General features: G+C 37.2%; 1 protein-coding gene across 3 annotated transcripts in view; it reads right to left on the reverse strand.

Annotated features, from left to right (window-relative positions):
* KLHL32 (kelch like family member 32) overlaps positions 1 to 24,198 on the reverse strand; it is a 126,825-nt gene that overhangs the window by 59,292 nt on the left and 43,335 nt on the right. For all 3 annotated transcript variants that reach the window (XM_039390825.1, XM_039390826.1, XM_039390829.1), the window contains 2 exons: positions 11,232 to 11,339; positions 3,162 to 3,260 (listed from right to left, as the gene is read on the reverse strand). In XM_039390825.1, the coding sequence (XP_039246759.1) occupies positions 3,162 to 3,260; positions 11,232 to 11,339 (207 nt within the window). The remainder of the gene's footprint in view (positions 1 to 3,161; positions 3,261 to 11,231; positions 11,340 to 24,198) is intronic.

Consider the following 24,198-nt stretch of genomic DNA (forward strand, 5'->3'; position numbering starts at 1 on the left):
ATAATTTTTGACAATTAGACACTTTGACAATCATCTTAGATAAATCAGATCAGAACAGTCTTCTTTGGAACCTCACAGACTACCAATATGCCTTGAAAAAGATATGTGTATGGGTGATGCCAATTGCATTTGTAGCAAAAAAATCCTCCTCATTGAAATCCATGGAACCATTACAGGCCCCAGATAAAAGTATCAAGAAAAGATGAAACTGTTCAAGACAGTTCCAATAAAATGACAAGCTGGAACATCTACAGAGAGAGGAGAGCTGGAACGAGTGTTAACAATAAAAGCAGCACTCAGATGGGAAAAGCCTGGTCTAATCCAAACATTTAAAGACAATCCTAACAAGTTAAAACTCTGTGTCATCGTTACACAACATTAAATGACAGCTAGATCCTATATACTATATTTCCTGAATTTATGCTAAACTAAGCTAAGTTCATGATATCTGAACAACTCCAAACAGCAAGAAAGAAAATCACTAGCATTGGAAATAAAGAACTCTAGCACACTCAAATTCATCAGAAAGAAGAGAAAGGGCAAGCACTAATCTCTTTCCAGCATCTGTATCACAGCATGTGGGGTGACAAGCACCCCAGTTATCAACTGCAGCAAGGGTAAGTGGCTTTAAAGAAGACTTCCTTAACTACTTTGATTTTATTTTCAGATAGTACTAAAATAAAGCAAGAAACATTTTTTAAAGTCACTCAATAATATGTAGAAAAAACAGGTACTTGATATAATTAGTTTGGACCCTGAAAGATATCACAGTCTTAATGTGCAGTACCTTCTTGGCCTCTGTTAAAAAGGCTTACACAATCACTCAGGGCTGATTACTTGTATGGACTGCAACACTACAGAACAAAAAAGACAGGTAAATTCAAACTATGATCTAATCAGACTGGAAATCTCTCTACGTATATGCCTTGTTGAGGTGAACTAGGTTAAAAAATACCAGAAAAAGAGTAAAATACAGCCTAGAATCCAATATGATATAAGCTATAGCCATCCCACAGATGTTCATGCAGTTTCAAAACCTTACAACGAGATCCTGATTAAAAAATAGTCTACAGAAATAGCACTGCTCTCTGTCTTACAACACACATACTCCTCCTTTTTCCCTGCCTCTCATCCCCTACCTTATTCCCTACCTCCATTACTAAAAATCCAGACACTGAGCCCCACTTCCTCCTAATTTTTACACCAGTGTAGCTCCAGTTATCCTACCCTGGCGTACTACTCAGAGTACAACAGTGCTATTTCACATCTTTTACACATCTTACAGCAACTGCAGACGACAGAGTTGTGGTTTCTATGACTCATGAAGGACATGGTTCTCTTCTAAATTATAGAAGGAGAAAAAACATGCAAATAAATACGCATGAGACAAACTGCATCTAAAGACATAAGAGCAACAGAAAAAGTATTAGCAGGAGAGGAATTAAAACACTTCTGCTTCTTTTGCAAGTTATCATTTTATGGTTGGACTTGATCTTAAAGGTCTTTTTCAACATAAAGGATTCTACGATTGTCATCTCCAGAGAATTTTTCCGGATCTGTTAATTATAGAATAATTTAGAAGCAATGTTTATTCACTCCAGAGTGGTTTTCTTGTGGAGGTAGTGTAATTTTGGGATTGATTTGTTTTGTTTTGGGAGATTTTTAATTCATTATGAATCTCTTCCTAAGTAGCTGACTATGGCTTGCACATCAAGGATGAGACCCGAAGCACTGCTAATCGTACAGTTGTCCGCCTTTCCCCTGCAGTGGCCTCAGGATTAAAAGTATTAAGATGGTGCTGAGGGAAGAGCTACAAATACCAGAAACTTTGCAGTTAGCACAAGGATTTATGCTAAGCATATATCTGCTCTTCTCCTACAGTTCTCTCATGTCCCCATCTCACCAGCACAATACCCAGCTTCTTCCCTACTTTTCAATATTTTCCCTAGATTCTTTGCTGCAATATTCTCTTTGGTTCAATTTCTGACAAACACAGAACCACATTAGCAGCAGAGGCATACTGCCACTGACTGATTTGTTAGGGGGCCATTAAATACAGAGTATAATGTTAGATGTGTATCTTCTTTTTCATTACAGTAACTCCTTCCTGTGCCTGCCTGACAACTGGTAGGCCAAATGGTTTTGTGGCTTATTTAGCATCTCACAGTTCTTATTTCTCAAACCAACCATCTTTCCCATTACAATTCGTGTCTATTTTCTCAGAAAAATTAAATCCCTCCTTACATTGCTGAAAAAAAAAATGAATTGCATAAGTCTACCAGCTCCTCTAACATTCTAATCAATTTATAATGTACAAATTAATACTGTCTTATTATCTGAACATACATTTTGAAGGGTTTTGTAAGGCTAACACTTCTCCATAAGACACAGAGCCTTCAAGTACATCCTGAAGTTCTTACCATGAGATCCTGCCTGCCCCCAGTACTCAGTAGCTCAGCGTGCTGCCAAGCACACTCAGACTATTCAAAGGCAGTTATGCTGTTGGAAGGCAAGTTCATACTAAGAGGACTGTGCTGATGTGCATTTCCATGCCCACCTGTTGCCCAGAAGCAGCTAACACAACCTATTTCAGAAACCGTACTGAAAAATTACCAAGAAAAGTAAACAGTTCTGTAGAATTGCTATTGCTATTTTATTTTTATAAGGTTTTTCATAGTTACACATCAAAGCTGTGTTCTTGCTATAAGCCGTCACAGAAAATTAGTTTACTGCACTCAAATTTTTTGTTTCATAAAGATATCAGCATTATGGGCATGAGGCCAGTTGAGAATAAGGGGCCACTATAATAAGCCCTATCCCTTCAGAGGTAGTAGTGCCCTGGGATACATATCAAAATCTGTTGTGAACACTTATGCATTTGAATTCTTCATAATACTCATGATCCCAAAAGGGAAATACCTAGCATTGGGTAAACTGAGGCAGAAGAAAGCATTCTTGCTTTCAGGAATGAAATGGACAAAATGTATGGAAGGAGAAAGCATCTCCCACAAACTGAAACACAAATTACACTCAAAAATCCTGAAATCCAGTTTTTGCCATTTAGGTTACACCAGGCATTGTACTAATACTCTCCTAACGAAATTAGACTTTTAACAAAAGTGTACCAAACAGAAATGGCTGTTTAGGCCGAGAAGCCTCACCTCAATGAGATAGTGAGAACACAAACTGAGAAGCTCCAGCAGCTGTAAATGACTCCCAGCTGCCAGGACGTCCTGAATCACCCCTGGTTCCAAGAGGATCTGTAAAGAAGAAAATGGAAGGTTTGTCATCTGGAACTCAGAGTACTTGTAGAAAACAGTAAGGGCTTTTGTTATTTCAGACATTTGAGTCAACATAAAGAACAGAAAGAGTACAATTAAGCATATAGAGAAGTCTTTGCAGGATGGGGACAGTGTCTAAAGTTCATCTGAATTGCCCAAAGGATTTCTAAGCTTTTTTTTTTTTTTTCCCTGTGACAGTCCATAAGCCACATTACCCTCTAAATATTTTGAAACTAAATGCATGCTGTTTAGTTAAGAGGGAGACTTTTCAAAATAACAGACCCTGCTTTTATCTACATACTTGGATGCATCCATATATACTGATGAATCAGGCCAACAGAACTGACTCAGAAGTCTCCACTATTAATATTATTCATGCGTATTAAAAATATACAGACTAGGAACACCCTTCCTATTCTGCATGGTACCACTTTATAATTTTCCTAACCACTGTCTTCATTTTACAGAGCAGGGCTCTGAAAGCACAATGAGCATGCTGCTGGGGAAGTGCCGGAAAGGGCTTAGAAACCAAGACTGATTATTCAGTCAGTTGCTCACATGAATCTCCTACTCATTTCAATTAAAATCATGTAGAGGCAGCAGTAAGGATAATTGGACCACAGCTGCTAGACTGCTGTCTTGGGGTCAGCTTGTTAGAGCATCCCTTTTGGGAAACAAAAAAGTCTTTGGGAATAAAGACACTGGTCAACTTCTTATTAGCAATCACACTATAAACTACATAAACTAAAATTATTTAAGTAGTGCAATATCCAACAAAAATCAGAAATCCATAAGAAAAATTAATTTTTTAAAGATGCTTGCTTTATTCAGTTTTATCCTTGTATTTCCTCTGGCAACTTTGGTTTCACACCACATGAGGTCAGTGTCTCACTGCTCCACAGGGAAGAAAAGCTTTTTTTCAGATCCTTTTTCTTCTGCCCACATGATTCAGTTTTACCTCACAGCATCAACTGTATACCTCAAATACAGTAGAATAAGGAAGAAGGCAAACAAAAGGAAAGACACTCATCTGCATCTTTTGTAGTTTAACTATTTTTGAGGGAAAATGAAAAATGTGTATGCATTTCTTCAAGCAAAACCACAAAATATCTCCAACACAATGGATATATAAGGAGAGAAGGGGCCTGATCCTTGTTTATACCGAAAAATCCTTGTTTATAGAAGAACTCATTTATACTGAGTTCTGGGAGTATATGACATGCTTAAAGCTTGTGCAAATCATCACATATATATTAATACTAGGTTTTAATTGAATATTATATGTAATTTACATACTATACAAAAGTTCTTCATCAAGCCAGAAAGACATGTAAGGATCTTAATGTAAATGAGAATCAGCCCCAGCACCATCCAGGTTTTTGGTTGGTGCTACTGAGGTTGCTTAGCATGATGAGAAAAATATGGAAAAATAGAACAGATTTCAGTCAAAAAAATATCTCCAAGAGGTATGGATATTGAAAAAAAAAAAAAGAAGCAGCACTGTCAAGTATGTTCAAGTGAGAACTCAAGGTCAGACTGACAAAACAAGCTGGTACAGATCTTGCAGTGTATGTTATTCAGACATGAGCTACACTGAGAAAGTTGCCATCTGATGGTGCGTTACTTACTAAGTGCCAGCCACCAGTTTTGCATTGTTAAAGACACAATATGAAGAGAATCAGAACCCCAAGCACATTAGTACCTTGTAGGTGTAGACAAACTATATTTAACTCTGATAGTATTAATGTATTTTAAAGCTACAGCAATCCGTTTATAAATAATACTGGTAGCACTTTGAGATGAGAAGTAGGACAAGAGACAAGGAGGGTGTCTGGCTACTGTCTAGAGGTGATTTGCACAAACTCAGTAACAAAAGTGTATTTCAAGATGGCAGACATATTTCTTACATGCTCTTCCATTTCTTACAGCTTTCCTATACCATGCAAGATTTATTGTGCTGAGAAAACATATTCAGCTTTGAGTTTCCCAAGGTAATTGAGGAAAGTCTAGTTTATCCCTTCAAAAAACTTTGCCATAAATGGAACTACCTCAACTTTTATTCAATACTCACTTGGGGATATGCAAAAATAATAGTTCATCTATGCTAAACATTCACCAGAAGCAAACTGCATGCTGGGGAAATCCACAAGAAACAGAAAACAATAAAAAGGAAGAAAATATTGCAAACCTTCCTTCTACTGAAACTGGGGTGATTCAAAATTATTCCACACCTCTCAGCTTCTATACACTAATAAAATGACTTGATTTTTATTAATTACCAGCATAGTTGTTTATATGTTATTCGGGCCATCCATATTAACACAAATGAATATTAACATAAATGCAGTTAAATACCACCACATGCACACCACAAGCACACACAGTAAGGAAATATGTAATTTCATGTCAGAAAATTCTAGAAAGTAAACGATATGGAATTTAACATAGAAAACAAGAAAAAATATCTAAGATTCCTGCCCCTTTGATGAAAAAGAAAATTCCTTCTTGACTTCACTTGCAGTGATCAGCATTTAAAACGAGACAGGCATCTAACAAAAGTATCACTTGTTTTTGCCTGATGGAGATCTTTCTGTGTGCTTGAGAGCAATCAAAACCCTTAACTTTTCTTTTAAAGTAATTTAGACTGCATTTCACTCTCAACCAGACAGCACTTTTGCCTGTCTCCCTGTTCATTCATGCTTCAGTTGAATTCTAAGCTCCTTGCACATTGACAAATTCTGCTTCAAAAAAGTGAATTGGGAAAGAATGTTCTAGTTCCCTGCAGGCAACAGTCCAAAGCCCTGGCATGTAATGTTTGGTAGCACTCGTTACAAAATCCAGATGTCTCATTAGCCAATACCGGAAGGAATCACAACCAGCATCCTCTGATATAGGTTATAATATTTTTCCAGAAAACTAAATGAAAATTTGTGTTAAATGCACACCATATACATCGTAAAATCATGGAATATTTCAAGTTGGAAGATGATCTAGTCCTATGTCTCTGCTCCATGTTTCTCCTAAACCACATGACTAAGAGTGGCACTCCTTGTACTCTGACAAGCTTGGGGCCATGACCACTTCCCTGGGGAGCCTGTTCCAGTGATCTACCACCCTTTCAGTGAAGAACCTCTTCCTAATGTCCAGCCTGATCTTTCCCTGACATAGCTTCATACCACTATGAAGTAAATACCACTATTAGAAGTAAACAGGATTTGAATAAGCAAGACTCCAAGCAAATTCACTATTTTTTGGCGAAGGTGTTTCATTACTTTAATCATTTTCAGCTCTAGAAAGGCTGTCTTGTCCCTAGCTTAATTTCTGTCCACAGCAAATAACATGGAACATTTAACTTGCTGTAAAATAAACTTCATAAAATGAGTTAATTAAGCTTTGTATTATTCTAAGCCTTCTGGGCAATCTGTACCTGAACTGTGAACCTAACACCTAGCAGCTATAACCTAGTGCTAAGCACAGAAACAAGATTATCCTCCTGATATAAGTGAAAAAGGAAACGCCCCTATCTAGGTATCACATTTTTACCTTTGGCTTTGAAATTGCATTGAAAAAGGATGTTAAGTATTTACAGTAAGACACAGACCTGTTGTATTCAGGTATCCATGACTTTGGCATTCTGTCCCCAGTAGTAAAGAAGGATACTTTAAGTCACTTTTGCGAGGGACAGCAGGTGGTTTAACTGATTCATTTCACTCAAAAGGCAGCCAGTGGAACTGCTAAGCACAGGATACTGAAGGCCACTTACCCAAGAAAATCAAACATCACAATACACCTTTGCAACACACCTTCATCCACAAGACAGAGAGGATTAACACAATAAGAGGTGCTAAGATATTGATAGCTATTTTCCCCGATCTTAACTAAAAATGGTAGGTGAAATACTTGTTGATCACTAGAAAAACTGTCAATATCAAATGAAGGGAGGAATTGATGAGAAATGAAAGCCAAGATTCTATAAAGGAATCAAAGCAATTATCAGGAGAAATTGTTGTACTTGAAAACATTTATTTGTACTATTTGTTTACCATCTGAGAAGATCTTTCATTCTTTCATGTTTTGGTCTTTTTGGTTTTTTTTGTTAAAGAAATAACTAATGAAAGTACAATTTCACAAAGAAGCTGTAAGCTTTAACAATTCAGAATAATTTTATAACTTTATGACAACAATTTAATTTCTATTAATACAGAAACAAAATATCATAGTTTAGGAAAAAAAACCAAAACGAGCAAAAAGAAAAGAGACCGGCCAGTTAGGAAAACAGCAAAACTTGGCATTATGCCCTAATAAAGCTACTGGTTTGCTGTGCTGTCTTTGGAAAGTAATTTTCTCCCAAAATAATTTCCTGTTTATGATGCAGCAAAGTAAGGACAGTGATTACTTGCTTTTATAATGTGTTTTGAGGTCCTTAAATAAAATTCTATCTAAATGCAAAATATTTCCATTACCATAGATTAAAGACATATGATAAAACATAGTTACCAAGAAGAAAGATCCAAGTCTGGAGCATTTCAGTATGCATAGGACTCCAACTGTGTGTTTGTATTTTTGTTGAATTAGGATCATCCACTGCAAATTAAAGCCAGTGCTCTTGTGACTCGCCAGCCAACTACACTGGCCTATTTAGGGGCTATCCCATTCCTCCAAATAAGATTGTGTCTCTTGCTAACAGAAGGGTTAAAATAAAAAAAAAATAGTCAAAAAGAAAAGAACAATGCCCATGACTCTCTAACACAGTGGTTAAGACTCTTAGTTGGACAGAAAGAATTGTGAGCTCCAAACTCTGCACCAAGAACTGCTTCTCTATATTAATAATCTAAAATACATAGTTCCTATATTGGATTGTACTTCATGTATCTCCCTTCCAATGCAAATCTAACACTTGGAAAAGGCAGGGCAAGTAATCTACTCACTGAGGCTCTGGCCTGGTCTTATTGCTGCCAGCTGTGAAACAGAAGAGAGAATGACCTTAAAGCCCTTTTACGAAGAAAGGATATGGCAACTACAACAGGAAAGTTGTAGCCTATCAATCAATTTTGATTATGGAATTATATGGTAAAATGCCTATGGTCAAGATGAAACATATTTAAGACTTTTTTTTACCAAAGATTTCATTATTAGAGGATTACTGAGAACCTATATGCATAGAACAAAATAGAATTCTGCTGCCATTCCTTTCATTAGTTTTACCTATTTGAACACCAAATTTCTTTCTCTGTGATGATTAAGGACCATAGTAATGGATTAACTCAGTTGGAATTATGGTATTATTTGTATTTGAGTTTTAAAACTTTTTTCTTCTGAACAATCAGGTTTCCCTTACAAACAAAATATTTCCAACAGTAATTATGATAAGGCACTGTCTGCCTAAGTAGACAGGAAGACCAAGTTTTTATTTTAAGTCCACAGGCATATTTAGAATTAACAAAATAGAGGCAAGGATGACAGAGTTTAATTTCAGATTTCAGTGTTATCCTAAAAATTAAATTTCTTAATTTTGATAACTTTCAAAAACTGCAGGCCATTGTGCAATATTAAATATTTCCACCAGATGTCTCCAATATATTATTTTTCACAGAAAGCTGCATTCAATTTGATGTGTAGCATCTCAAACGTAAGTTCAGCATATTAAAGAAATAAAGAGAAGAAAGCTGCAACTAATTACTTATCTTCTTAGACATAGACACTTAAGGAATTCCACAGCGTTACCTAAAGAAACATCCATTTTTTTTGACCAACATTTTGGCCAAATAAAAAAAAGAAACTAAATAGAGTTCATGGGTTTCACTTTTAAGAGGTATTTCAGATCATGTCTTGATACCTACATTTTCAGAGCAATATAAGATTGTATTTGGCATGAGTGAGTTTTGCGTTACTAACCAATATTTTATTTTTTAAATCAGAAACAGTTTGCAAACCAAACCAAAGATGAGTGTCTTCAGAACTCTCTCTCTGATGTAAGCATCCAGTAATCCAGTTTATTAATAGCCTTTGGGGATTACTCCCACTCACTGCCTTGAAATGCTCACCCAGATTTTGTCAGCCTGAGTCAGTACATAAGCAATGCTCAAGACATAGAAACCCAGTGCCAGAAGAGAATTTCAAGGCCTAAAGCAAAAAAGCAATACTGCTAATTCTCAGACCCACATTATCACTTGAGTTATGCTTCAAAGGCACCTTTATAAGAAAACTCCTGCAGAATACTTCTCATTTCTCTATTCATCAAAGTAGCGTTTGGTGTACCTGAGAGACAGGACAGAGCAAACTTCACCTTATAATCACTTATATGTATGAGCAACTGCACATACATGCACATCTATATTTAACTTAAGAACCCCATTCATTTATTCAAAGTAGATTATGCCTGAAAATGAAAGACTCAAAAGACTCTAAAAGAACCAAGGACAGAAGGCGCATATTATTTGCTAGGGAGCTGGGAATATTATCCTGGAAGCAATGTGCGGTTGCTTGTTGGGTTACATAAAAGCCATATCCATTCTTTCAAAGGTTCTCAATATATTTTACACATGTTTATTAGACTATGAGTTTTGCTGAAAGATGGCGAATATATCTAATCCCAACAGACAGGATGGGTCAGACAGAAATCAAATACAACCCATCCTCTCAAAAGGTACTTCTAACAAGAGTTCTCCCTTCAGAATAATCAACCTATAATTTAAAGTTACTAAAAAGGTGATACAGGTGCCTACCATTCCAATTTTTATCAAAACTTTCAACTGAAACAACGAAAAATATACCAATGACAAGTCATGTACTGAGATCTTCAGCTAATTCACTAATATAGTATGGCATCTCTATCTATCACTTATATAAAAGAAAACTTTCAATAAGTTCTGTTTTCCATAACAGTAGAAACACAGAAATTCAAGTGCTAAGCTATAACTGTTGTGTGGGCTGGTGACAAAAATAGATCCTTTAAAACAGGTAGGGTTTTTTTTCCTTATTCCTATTTAGTTTCTTTGTAAAAAAACAAAACAAAACAAAAAACCCCTAACCAACCAATCGAATAAACAAACAAACAAAAAAAACAAAACAAAAAAACCAAAACCAAACAACGAAAAGACCCATATAAGGCCATATACTCAATCCACAGTATAGAAGCAGATGCCTTAAATTTATATAACTCAACAGCTCTACCAGAATAACGCAATACGGATTTAAGCTTTCAGTTCTGAAATTAACTAATAAAGATCACTAATACATCAGTGGACTCAACTGTTGTACCAATATTCCAAAAATAGTTTGATTATCTGGAGTTTTAGAATCCAAAAGAGCACATAGCAAGGTGTTCTGAGCTCACTACCCAGGAACTCTGAATTGAGATGAAGTCACGCAGCAATGCTCTCAAACCATGCAGTGCAGAGATATGGCAAGGGGCAAAGGGAAAAGGAGCATCACTGCATTTTCTGAAGTGATATAATGTGATATCTAACCTGTGGTCATAGTGTCACAACGAAAATGTATAGTACCTATAAGCATTTACAAAGATACTTGAACTGCATCTGTCCAGAGAGTAAGAGACTATTTTTCTCCTAAATTATATAATTTTTCAAACACAGCAGAGTTTATAAATATTTTTTACTAGGAAAACACCTTTCTTTACATATAATTTAGCATGCAGAATCAACTCATATTAAGATTTTATGAACAGTCAGGCAACCACAAAAAGGGAATACAAATCCTACATGGTTCACTACCTGGCAATGATGCACATAAGTGGTGTTTTTATTAAACAATCCTTCTAAAGAAAAAAATCCATCACAGTATACAAACATTAAGATCTGTTGAATCAAAATACCTTGTACTGGGTAGTGCAGAAGAAAAATAATTTCTAGTACTTCTGAAAAGGACATACTCAGTTTTTATTGCAGTTGCTTTCAACTGTGTTTCTTACTTTGAAGAATTGCACAATACCTGTCCAGTATATGCAAAGTCCAGGGCTTGTTTTAAACCAAGGCTTGTGACACCATGTAAATTCACCTCATCGGCTTCACTTTCAACCATGCAGAGACTAAACATTGCCTATGGAAAAAAGAGAAACGTTATTAACCAATTTTGGATAAGAAATCTAAATAGCAACACACCTGAGAGCTAGAATGAGATCTATACCAAGGTTTCAATATTAACCTTACAGCAATCAATCCTTCAACTGAGTCCTTTTATCAATAAAGAAATACAAAAACTTATTCTGGAAAAACTGAAACAAATCCCTTTGGTCCATGTATATATACTTCTTAACTAAATAATTCTGGTGAAATCAATGGGAACAGTCACACAATAAGGTATAATTCAATAAAAAAGATAACTGGACTCTGGGAAAAAATAATCTACACAAGCACCACTAGAAATAATATTTATGTATAATATCATTATATATAAGAAGGAGCAATAAACCATACACAATTACTTGTTAGAGAAAAAGGGGTAGTTAACATACCATCTTTTATAAACAATCCTTTCCAAATAAGCATCTCACACCAGAATCTGAACAATATAATACTCTAGCTATTGAATGAAGAGGAAGAATGGAGATGCAGTCACCTAAACTTACAACCTCCCCCTACTTGCTATTGCCCCAGTTTCTCACATCATAAAACCTAAAGTGAAGATAGGTAAGGTGCTATGGAGCATCCCTGAAAATAACACTGAGGAAAGCAACTGTCATTTTATCAAGCCTCATTTTCCAGATGATTTGTCTTCAGTGCCTCCCTGGACTGAAGCAACCCTAATCAGCCCTCTGAATCCTTGTGAGAATCTTTTTCTTCTCATCTCTGTTAAACTTCTTTGCCCGTCACTCTTTCCTCCCGGCCTGCACTCCCACTACAGTAGCCCTACTTACCACTTCTTCCCTCCTTATGAGTCCCATTCTCCATTCTTTGTCACTCCCCCATACTTTTTAAACAAAATACACCACTCCGAATCTTTAAACAGTAAACTGTGAACAAGTGAACTGAATAGTTCTACCACCTGTCATTGCTAAAGAAAGTCTAAATTTATCCCCAATAGATTTTGTGCCAAACTTAATGTCTCTGCTGTGGCTGCCAAACTTCACATTGGAGAACTTGAGTTACAAAGCACTTCCCATGAACATAACCTTCTCTCTATACTCTGGCTGATACCTGCAGAAGCTGAGACAGTCAACAAGCACCGCTGAATTTAAAGGAAAAAAAATAAGCTCTACCCCCTCTAACTCTTTAGCACATATGAATGACTACATGACCTATAAAGGTCCCTTCCAACCCAAATTATTCCATGATTCACCTAGACTCAGGTGGCTTCACGAACCAAATGCTTCCTGCAATACTTCCATCATTAAAACACCATAATTTGGCATAAATCTGTTGCCTGGAAATCATCCAGTATAAGCAAGAGTGATACTTATCACACACTCACTCAACAGAAAAAAAGTGACAAATAGTTTAAAAGGTTTATCAAACAAATGTAGAAGACGCAATGTAGATAGAAAAAAAAAATCTAGTGAGTTCAGACACTTTTCTAATCCATTAAAAATGTCATCATAGTTAGATATTTTGTTGTCATTTAGATGTATCAAATGAGCTCTAATAGGTACTGTGAGGCTTCAGAGCTTGCCAGGAACTGCGAAGTACCCATCAGCCACCTATTCCTTGCAAAAGCAGACTTGCAGCTGGTGTCTTGAAGAGATAAGCTTCTCTTAGAAATTCACTACTAAACAAACTTTTTGGATAATATTGGTTTCTGAATTTCTGAATAATGAGCATAAAATATCAAAGCAACACCTGTCTTCACAGGGGTAGATTTGCACACCTTCTGTACACTCAGTTCCATCACAGACTGCCTGCAGAAACACTGGAAACGCTCAGTGATACAAGATGCTCTGCATTCTCCAACTATGCTACAGTAATAGTCTGTACACTATCAACTTGTATATAGGAACCATGAAAAGACAGTGTGGTTACTAATACAGGTTTTATTCTGATCGAGAGATGATGTTCCACACTATGAGTTAAGTTTAACAGAGAAACAGAGAAACACTTAACTGAATCTCATCTGTAGATCAGGCATCATTTCTATATGACCTCTTCTGTGTAGAATTACTAACTTTATGTTTAGGAGATTATTTTAACGCAGGTTCCAACACTGTCTTTACACAAGCTTTATTACTACACCTAACAGTAAACCCAGCAGGATCAGGCCACTAGCTCAGTCACTGTTCATAATCATCCAGAGTGTTTAACAAACACAGCCTCCAGAAGAGCTCTGATCCTTGCCAACTAGCATTCTCCCAGGCAATGCCCAGATTACGGTCCTGGGGATAACTCAAGCCATAGCTGTTCCAAACAGGCAGCCTAGATAAAGCCAGCCCATTTGCAGATGTTTAGCCATATTGTCACAAGTCATGCTATGCCAGTCCCTTTCAGGGCCAGAAAACAAGCCCTCATTCACCTTATTTTCCACTACAGACATAGGGTGCAATGGGCTATCAGAACTGCAGCTGCCAGTAAGCAACAAGACTACGGCTTTGCACAGAATTATAGAATGGTATGGTGTACTAGGGAGGGTTCAAAACCCTACTGAAACTTGAAACCAAGACACCGTTAAAAGCTTAACAAAAACCAATATTTATTACCAAGAGGTGGCCAACAAAACGAACAAACCCAAAAGGGAGGGAAGAGGAGAGAAATAAGCCCCCAGCACGACCTCCCCAGTTACCCAGCTGTTGCCCATAAAGTTATCTTACCGACCTAGCATGCCTATAATTACCCATAGCAGAAGCTGCATCCTTGGAGAGTCAGTAAGTTCACAAACTGGCAGGTGTCCCTGCCGAAGGCAACGTTGTCCTTGGTGTGAAGTTAGCTCTCCCACAAGAAAGCGCTATCTGCTTTTTATACAATTAATTGAGTGGCCACAACCTCCCAGGTGCAGCCAGCACCACCCAGCCCGAGGCCCTCAGTCCCACCTCCCGGTTATGTAAGTGCATCTCCTGCGCACGCGTGGCTTTCCCTGTGCCTGCGTACTGCACTCAGGGGGGTCTTTTCCAAATGAGTCTGGGGGTGTCCTTCATCCTCCTCCTCCTCAATCTCTCCTTCAAGAGACCTTGGAGGACAACTAGCCAATCACAGAATACCAATTAAAACAGTTTATACAAGAAGCTCTCTTCAAGGACAACTTTCCCGTTTATCAGTGCTTGTTTTCCCATAACTTGGCAAGGGAAAGAGCAAAGCTTTCACAGGTGGCAGGGCCAAACACAGACCAAAAGTATCAGCATAAATTCACCCTGGTACATATGGGTTGAAAGGGATTGTAAATATCATTTAGTTCCAACTCCCTGCTGTGGGCAGAGACACCTTCCACTAGACTAGCTGAAAGCCCCATCCAACCTGGCCTTAAACACTTCTCTGAGCAACCTTGTTCCAGTGCCTCACCACCCTCACAGTAAAGAATTTCTTCTCAGTGTCTAACCTAAACCTAGCCTCTTTCAGTTAAACTGAAAGCCTTCCCTCTTGTTCTATCACTACATGGCCTTGTCAGAAGTCCCTCTCCAGCTTTCTTGTAGGCTCTGTCTACATAACGGAAGGCCACAATTAGGTCACCCCAAAGCCTTTTATTTGCAGGCTAAGCAAACCCAATTCTCTCAGCCTTTCTTCATAGGAGAGGTGCTCCATCCCTCTGATCAACCTGGTGGTCCTCTTCTGGACTCGCTACAACAGGTCAGTGTCCTTCCCATGCTGAGGAGCCCAGAGCTGGATGCAGCACTATAGGTGGGGTCTCACCAGAGCAGAGTAGAGGGGCAGAATCACCTGCCTCATCCTGCTGGCCACACTGCTTTTGATGCAGACCAGGACACAATGGCCTTTACGGGCTGCAAGTGCACATTGCCGGCTCATGTCCAGCTGCTCTTCCACCTCAGCAGGGCTGCTCTACATCTGTTCATCTCCCATCCTGTATTGAAACCAGGGCTTGAAACCAGATGCATCATCTTGCACTTGCTCTAGTTAAACCTCATGAGATGCCCCTGGGCACACTCCTCAAGATTGTCCAGGCCCCTCTGGATGGCATCCTATCACTCAGGTGTGTCAACTGCAGCACTCAGCTTAGTGTCATCTGCAAATTTCCCAAGGGTGCACTCGATCCCTCCATCTGTGTCATTGATGAAGATATTAAATAACACTGGTCTCCATATGGACCCCCGAGAGACACTACTTGTCACTGATGTCCATCAGGACTCTGAGCCATTGACTCACTGTCTTATCCATCCAGCAGTCCACTCACTGAATCCACCTCCTTCTACTTAAGAGAGAAGGATGTTGTGGGGGACCATGTCAAAGGCTTTACAAAAGTTCAGATAGATGACATCTGTAGCCCTTCCCTTGTCCACTGAGGTAGTCATTCCATCGTAGATGTGATGCCATCTGCTATTCAGACTTCATTTTCTCAAATAATACCCTCAAGTATTCTGTGAAGGTTTTTGATACTAAATATGAACTACATCTATTTTCAGGAGGCAAGGTCAAAGAATCAGATTGAAAGATAAGGTCTGCAATGGTCCTCAGACAGTTCACATTCAACTGAACTGGATTAGCCTTCAGGAAAGTAGTCCGCCACTTAGATGAACTTAGTACTGCTCAGTGATCCATACTGCCTTCACCAGCAGGCAAATTTCCTTCTCAGCCTTGTAGTTTTAAGGTTTAATCCAGCATGAAAAAAATCTGTTCTAACATAGGCAGAAATTGAATTCAAACTCAGTTTTTAATTTGCTCTACAGTACTTGAATATTGTAGTTTAACTGTAAAAAAATGTGAATCATTAAATCATAGTTTGAGACTTCACCAATACCTGGAGAATGAGTTATGGTTGGGCTGTCAAACTCTAATTTAAGATGCATCTCTGAAAACACTCTGAGGTTCTGTGAGCTTAAATAGATCCATCAGTCATGCTTTTAATGCAAGGCTAGTAGCCTACTTTATTTTTCCTCTGGGTATGTTAAAAACAAGGCAATAAGATAAATGTCTCAGGTGGATGCAGAAGAGATAAGACAGGAAAAACAAAGTAAATACAAAATATTTGGACAAGTGCACAATTATAAGTCAAATTTACCAGAAAACTTACCAAATTTGGTTAAGCATGAAATGTTAATCATGTTAGTTATTGACTTCATTCGACAATGCTATTATACTTTATTTTAAAACATTTCCACTTGGACAAAATAAAATCTCTTTGAAAATGGCTCATTTCCCCTTCAAGACCTTCATGAGAGTGGGCAGTACAAATTGCCAATGTTAACCAAAGATTCCTTTTATAATAAAACCCAATGATGTAACGACTTATCTTTTCTTCCAGTTCCTTTAAACATCCAGATCTTGTTCTGCCATCCAATCATATAATTAGCCAATGTTGTGGTAAATAAATTGATTCTTTAAATTCTGCTATTTCATTTAAGATTTTACATAAGTAAAGCAAATCCCTCAATGAAAAGTAAATACAATCCGCTTGCCATTCTGTGGCAGCTGCTCCAAAATTCAAGTCTCAACATGCTGTCACAAATGGATATATTGCATTTGTAGAATTCCACCTGAGGTCACCCTTGTTTCAGATGCTACAAATTTGGATGGCCTTAGTTTTGTGGTGCTCACTGACACTTTATTAGCTCCTCTTTTTGGAGGAAGGGAGGAATCAACCCTCCATTCTTCTTCTAATCTTGGCCTAAATCAGAAACAAAGCTACAGAACTATACCCAAAAGAAAAAGAAAACAAAACACACAATTCTTGGATAAAAATATTCGAACAAAAAAAAATTCTCAGACTCTTGAAAACTTGACTTTAAAGTAATGTGGCAAGTTGGTGGGCATTTAATACAGAGCGCACTTGTAGTTTCACAACTTTGCCCTCAGCAGCCAAAGGTACCTTTATAAAATGTTTTCTTCTGCAAACATAGAACACAAAAAACAAGAGCTCAGAACTGAGTGGCACAAAACCACAGGTGTAGAGGCCCAGATGTGATGAGATCTGATGTAACCAGGCAGAAGAGCCCAAGTAAAAGATGCCTAGCACAGTCTTTGTGTCTAACTTCCCATGCTCAGCATGGCAACATGCTGTTGCTTAGCTTTCAAAAGCAAAATGCAAGACAGCTGTAAAATACTATCAAATTAGAATAATGTATTACTGTTCAAATGTCTGGATACATTGATTTTATCAGTCAGGTAGCACTGCAGCAATATATGTATAGACTCCTTCACAATATATAACTGGAAGAACAGGCACCAGGGTAACAGACAACATAAGATGATATTCAAAATCCCCAAAATACAAATTGCTCACTGTTACAATGGTGAGATCCAGAATTGATCCTTGCCTTTGAGTTATTTTCTTACTTACTCAGATGTTCCATACCCATGAGAGTAATGAGCTTTTCCTCATTTGAACATATCAGTCTTACAGCCATGTCAGCCACAGCAAACAGTAAATCACAAAACAACTTAAACCAAGTTGTAAGACAGTTTACACAAGCAAACTGTCAGTGAATTCCACCCAGCCTAGTGGCCTTTTAAAGGCAAGAAACAGAACCAAAACATACACAGTGTCAGGAGACAGGAAAATGGATATAAAAAGAACAAATGATTATGCTGTCAAAAAAATGCGGTGACTGAAATCCTAAGCAACTTACCGCCATGAGCTGGAATTCTTAGTATTGAACTTCTATAAGTTTTCTGCTGAAAGTTTTGAAAAAAATTAATATTTGAACACTGAGGTAACCACTGGATTCTAATTTAAATCTGCATAAAACCTGTTTAACGCTTAAGAGATGTTTAAGGGAATTACTAAAATCATTAAATGACCAATAATATGATACATTGGGTAAGTACCAAGTAGAAGGAAAATTGGTAAAATACCTGGAAACTTGACAGAAAATGAAAGGAAATTGTCATCAGGGCCTGCAATAACAGTTAGGTAGCTGTATAACAAAAGTAAGTAAAAGTGTTTTATATCACTAGATAGACAAATCAATACATAGAAATAGGCATGTTTAGACTCCAAGATAGAGACATTAGTGGGATAAGGTATTCTTTTTTACTCTGACTGTAAAAGAAGCCTAAACACTTAGCTTAGCCTATATGCTTAAAACAGGTGAAAACTTTAATCTTAAGAGTAAAGGGTTGAGCAAACTGAGGAATTAAAGTTGAAGAGATGTGTGAACTGTGTCTTTTGTCTGTATTCATTTTACAAGAACAGAAGAACTTCCTGAAGATGTTGAATGAAAGCTACAATGACAGCAATAATAATCTTAGAAATGTTTGCACCTCTAAGTTTGGTTCTTCCACATAGTACTTTGCCACAGGAAGCAAAGTTTTCTTTTACTTTTCTCAACTCACATGAAGTCATTTCTAGATTAAAAATCCTTAGGTGAGTGGCTCTTTAAAGAAAAAAATTATAGATTGCAAATGATGAGAGGCTGAATCCACACAAAATGCCTTCAGTTTGCCTATCTTGATCTTCTTATGCTCATCCATTACTTCAACTACATCAGCCACTAGTCAGCTTTTCTGATATGTTCCAAATGGGAGATGAGCAAATAAATGACCATTTAAATTACTGCCTTCAAGAAATACCCTGACTCTTCTAGGAGTAAAGTACATGGTTCCAGCACGTAGCAATAACCTCTAAAATATCTCAAAGTTCCCTCAGCAAGACTGTGAACAGATATTCATCATTATCCATTTTTGTTTGATTCAATTTTAAATGCAACTTTCAAAAGGAATCTAAACTTTCAAAAACCAGCAAGTAAGCTGAGCTTACTACAGCAATAGAGTAACCCAAACAGCATCATTTCCAAATTTCCTCCCTCTGTTTTCTCAAACATTACTTCAGTAATTACCAACAGCCCTAGATCCAAGTCCACCACAACACAAAATGAACATTTGGAACTCCCCAACAATGCATAGCTTTAACCCCCATAAACTCTTGTTCAACGTCAGACTTAACAGCAGGCAGCAAGCACAGTATTAAAGGTCTGGGATACTTTAGAATCACCTCCATTAAAAGCTGCATTCACATGATGTTCATAGAGTTTCAGCAAGGCCAAGCTTGTTTTACAAAATACAATGCAAATACTTCAACTCAGTCCATCTCGCCCCTTGGCTTAGCCTGTCATCTTTCATCCTCAACTGACTGGCAGTGGAAAGCTTCTGCAACTGATGTGCAAGAGCCTGCCTTTACCTTCAGCTGTTGTTCTTGGGTGGCTGTCCAGGAATATAACACATTCTCTACTGTAAAGTGCACAAGCATTTTCTGCACTTCCTCACAATCACTACCAGATAAGGAGAGTGGAAAGTTGGCACAGGGTGAACCAGCATTCTTGTAGTTCCTTTCATTGCACCACAGGCAAAGAGACAAACACCCAGGAAGCCAAGATGAACTAAGAGCAAGTTAAGTTCAGTGCATGTGAGCTTTCTCACCTCTAAGTCACTACAGAGCTCTGTATTAAAAACTCACTCCTACTTTTCCTTCTTATTATCAACTATATTGTAAGCACCCTGGTCAAATGTTATGGGGAAAAAAAAAATTTTACCGTAAATTAAAATAGATTATTTTATTTTTTAAAATGAAGATTTTTTTTATTTCATGTGTAATTTTCAGCCTGTGAGAAATATTACTGGCATCAATGGAAGAGCTCAGTCATGCACTCTTTCTGATTTGGGACCTAAACTTATCTGTATACAGGTCACTCAAACTTCTAAGTATCCAGTCCTGAGATTATCTATTTGGACTATAAACTTTTTCATGACAAAACATTATACTTTGCAGTTGTATTAAAAATAGCAATTCCCTGTTCGTGTAACAGTAGTATTAAATAAATAAAACATAATCTATTTAATCTACTTTGTTGTATTACTCCTGAATTAACCTTTAGGTTTTCTTAACTTCATGTTAAGAAAATATAATCCTTCATTATGTAAGCAATATAATTTTTTCTTTCTTCTTTTCACCTATTGCAACAAAAAAGAAAATATTCAGAATGTATGAATAGGAGTCAAAATACTGCTTAGACAGATAACAATGTCCACATTAAATATCAGCTGTGTTCTAGATGTGCAATGTATACTTATCCAAATAACCAATTTAATATGTGAATGTTTCTTTACAGCATGTAAAAATGTGCTTTGTTCTTCTCATAACTAGCTTTGTTTCCCTCCCAATTTAAGCCTATCTATCCTAAATCAATCATCAGCCACGTCCTCTGGAGTCTCTTGCACACTGAAAAACATATCCATCAATACCAATTGCATGAAGCATGATTAAGAGGCTCATTACATGATTCTTCTGAAAAAGTTCTATATAAATTCCCAGAGAAAATGTCACATAACATCAGTCACTGATAACTGAGCCTGCAGTAACTCATCTGCCCAATGAAATCTACCTAAATATTGGTTTTAAGCATATGCCAAGCAACTAAAACGAATCCTATAAAATGAAAAGGTCAGCTATCATTCACAGTTTAAGAGAATATATAGTTAAAGCAAAAACTGTGCAGCAAATTATACAATTTTATTCCCAGTACTTAAGTGTCACATATTACTGTTAGCAAAGCAAATTTCACTGAACCTTTGGTGTTTCTTTTAGTATGTCAATGTCAGACAGTGATACATAATTACACAGCCCTGAATAAGTAATGAAAATTGAAATAAAAACTATGTTACACTTTAGAGAACCTAAGGATGTAATATTTTTTCCTGATTGTATAGTGGGTATTCCACCAAAAACAAAGTAATTTTCTTTATTGTAACAAGGCACAGGGTCTTCGTTTCAAGTCAAAATAAAAACTTAAAAGTAAATTTTTTTAAAAAAGCATTTGTTGCTAATAAGTTATATCCTTGTTTAAACCTTCATTAAATGTAATTCATGTTTTCACAGTCACTTTAATAGTGTAATGTGTCTTCCCCAAATCTCTGCTTAGATGTATGAACATAATTTAAGACACGTGGAAAAAGTGTATCATGCTGTATCATGCTACTGCTAATGAGTTGCTGAGTCATCACTAAAAAGACCTATATTCAAAATTTGTTCAAGTAGTATTATAGAAACAAAATAATTCTACAATTTCCATGTGCAAACCTGTATCGGAATAAAAAAAATTAACTGTGAACTACTACAGCTACAGTAATCTTATTAATTCCAATATTTTAAAATTAATAAGTCATTGCAGGTGGTCCTGAATATCAAATTACTTTTTATTTTATGACAGAAGCAAGAAAACTGAATTGTAAGAACAGTGCCATGCAAAGCACTGCATAACACTCCAGTAATGTACAGTCTGTCCTAACAACAGGCCTAAGCAGGCCTGCCTTTTGGAAAATAAAGGAAGCAGCATAACTAAAACTAGATTTTTTTTCCAGCATTTCCAGTCAAGCAGAGAAAAGGATGAGTCACATTTGCAAATTTTGGCTTAAATTGCTTTAATGCTTCCCAATGAATGCATAAGCCTATTGTTCACGTCCTTTGATGATTTTAGCAAGTGATATCAAAAGCAAGCCCAAAATAAAATTGGAATAAAAGTCACTTAGCTCTTGAACTAGCATTTTAACTATCACAATACATTTCACTCACAGAGACAAAGCTTCCTGCAATTTTTTTTTCCCCTAGGAAAAACCTTGATCAAAGCCTGGACACCTGTAAGGGACTTATTTTTAAAAACATACTTCATACAATACCATCGAGACAAGTTCCCAGCTCAGTTCATATGAACTCTAACCAAATAGTTGTACAGCAAGGCTTAATCTACCAGAACTTGAGTAACAATCTTAGTCGTTATTATAATTAGCTTCCTAAGAAGCCATTTATAATGTGATGCGAATGTCATTAGACACTGACATCCAAATGTTCCAAGCAATAATAAACTGTGGCAATTACTTCCATTCTGCATCATAACTAGAAAGCATACTTATTATGTGAGGAATCTGATGCTGAAATTTTAAATGGTTCATTTTATGAAGGTTTGCACTAGATACCTTTCATATCTGGCCAATTTTATGAGAGTTTGAACTATACAACCTTCGCATCCTTTAAAACAATCCTATTTTCCATTATAATTATAAATCTTGCTTTCCATTAAGAATACAGCATAATTTTGCTGAAGTATGGCCCTTAATTCCCATCCCTATATTTATTAAACTGTTTTATACAAAGGCAAAGTAATAAAACCAGCTATTTTTCTTTGGTTTGTTCATATCCTCTACTGATAAAAACCTAAAAAAGTAAACAAGCACTAACAATTTGTGAAATAAAAGAATGACTTGACTAACCAAGCTTGTGTTAATGTTGCAGTCATCTGTCACAGTAGTTTTCAGCAGCAGCTGTGCTCTACCCTCCATCAGCTATCTCCTCTGGAACAAATGCCTCTATAAAACCATTTCTTCATTTTATTTTTAGTAGTCTGCATTTGACCATGCTCATTTATCCTTTGCCTTTTCCTTCAGCTCTAACAAACAAAACCCTTCCAAACTAACAGACCACGATGATATTCATTTAATTATTCCCTCAAATTCTATAGACCTACTCCTTGGTTGAAATCTAACCCTGACAAGGTACATGATTAAGTGCCAGGTATGAGAGCTTCTGAAAATGCAGATGGACATTTCGAAAGGTGTCCTAATATTCTGTAATTTTTATATAAAATGGACTTTGTGTACATTTGTTGCCTATTCACATAGCTGGTACCCCGTGGCCCTAGGAGGCCAAGTTATTTCATCAGTAGCTGAGAATGTTGCACATGTCCAAGGAGAGGCTAATTTCTAATTTGGTTTTGGCATACACACACACAAAAACATAATTGTTTTTATACATATTAAAGGAATAGATGCAACCTAATGGTGAAGAGTAAGCTTTTGACAGAGGCCTTTAAATGCCTGGAAGGCAAACTAAGCAGGAGAGAAAAGAGGAGAGATCTTTGCCTGAATAAGTGACTGAATACATAAAATGGTGAGCAAGAAGAGACCGGGACAGTTTTCACAGGGAGTCATGATCCCAGTGGAGCACCTCAGTGTGGACTCTTTAACATACTAGAGAAGAACTGGAAAAGGGCAAGAGCAGTGCAGCTAGAAAGTCCATTGAGGCAAAGCCTCAATGGTAGTAAAAGCCTGGGTAGAGAGTGATAAACTGTGATAAACCAAGGATTGTATTAGATAAGCAGTTGGTTTCTAAAATGGTGGCTATAAAAATTAGCATATGAGTTTAACAAAAAATCATCCCTGCGCTTAGCAATAGTAACAAAAAAAAAAAAAAGGTAATCGAAACTTAGAAATTCTTAGGCAAGAGAGAACAATACAGAAATCAACCCTATGCCATGCAGAAATCTACATTTTGCCTACTGCATAAAAGTCTTTTACCCTCACCTCACAAAACATATACTAGACCTGGAAAAGCTTCAGAGGAGAGCAACGAGCTTTATCAAGCATCCTGTACAGCTTCCATTTGACAGCTGTATCAGGGATGTTGATACTTTTAGTCTGTGTTTGGCCCAGCCACCTGTGAGAGTGTATCCTTTCCCCACCAAGCACTGATAAAATGGGAACTTTTTCCTTGGAGGGAGAATCTTGTATAAATATATTTAATTGGTGTTCTACAATTGGCTAATCGCCTTTCAAGGTTACTTGAAGGAGAGATTGAGGAGGATGAAGTAAACCCACCGTCTCAATTAAGAAAGACCCCTGAGGCGTACTGGGCATGCGGGTGGGGAATTCCAAAGTACCCACGCATGCGCAGAAGTAATGCCACTTGCATAACCAGGGGGTGGGACTGAGAGCCTCTAGTTGGGCGGTGCTGGCCACACCTGTCTACGTAGACGTAATCAGTTAATTGTATAGAAAGCAGATAGCTCATTTTTGGAGGGAGCTTGCTTCACACGAAG

Source organism: Pipra filicauda, unplaced genomic scaffold, assembly GCF_003945595.2.
Source record: "Pipra filicauda isolate LSUMZ 115617 unplaced genomic scaffold, ASM394559v2 scaffold128_size5466820_pilon, whole genome shotgun sequence".
In the NCBI taxonomy this organism is placed as follows: Eukaryota; Metazoa; Chordata; class Aves; order Passeriformes; family Pipridae; genus Pipra; species Pipra filicauda.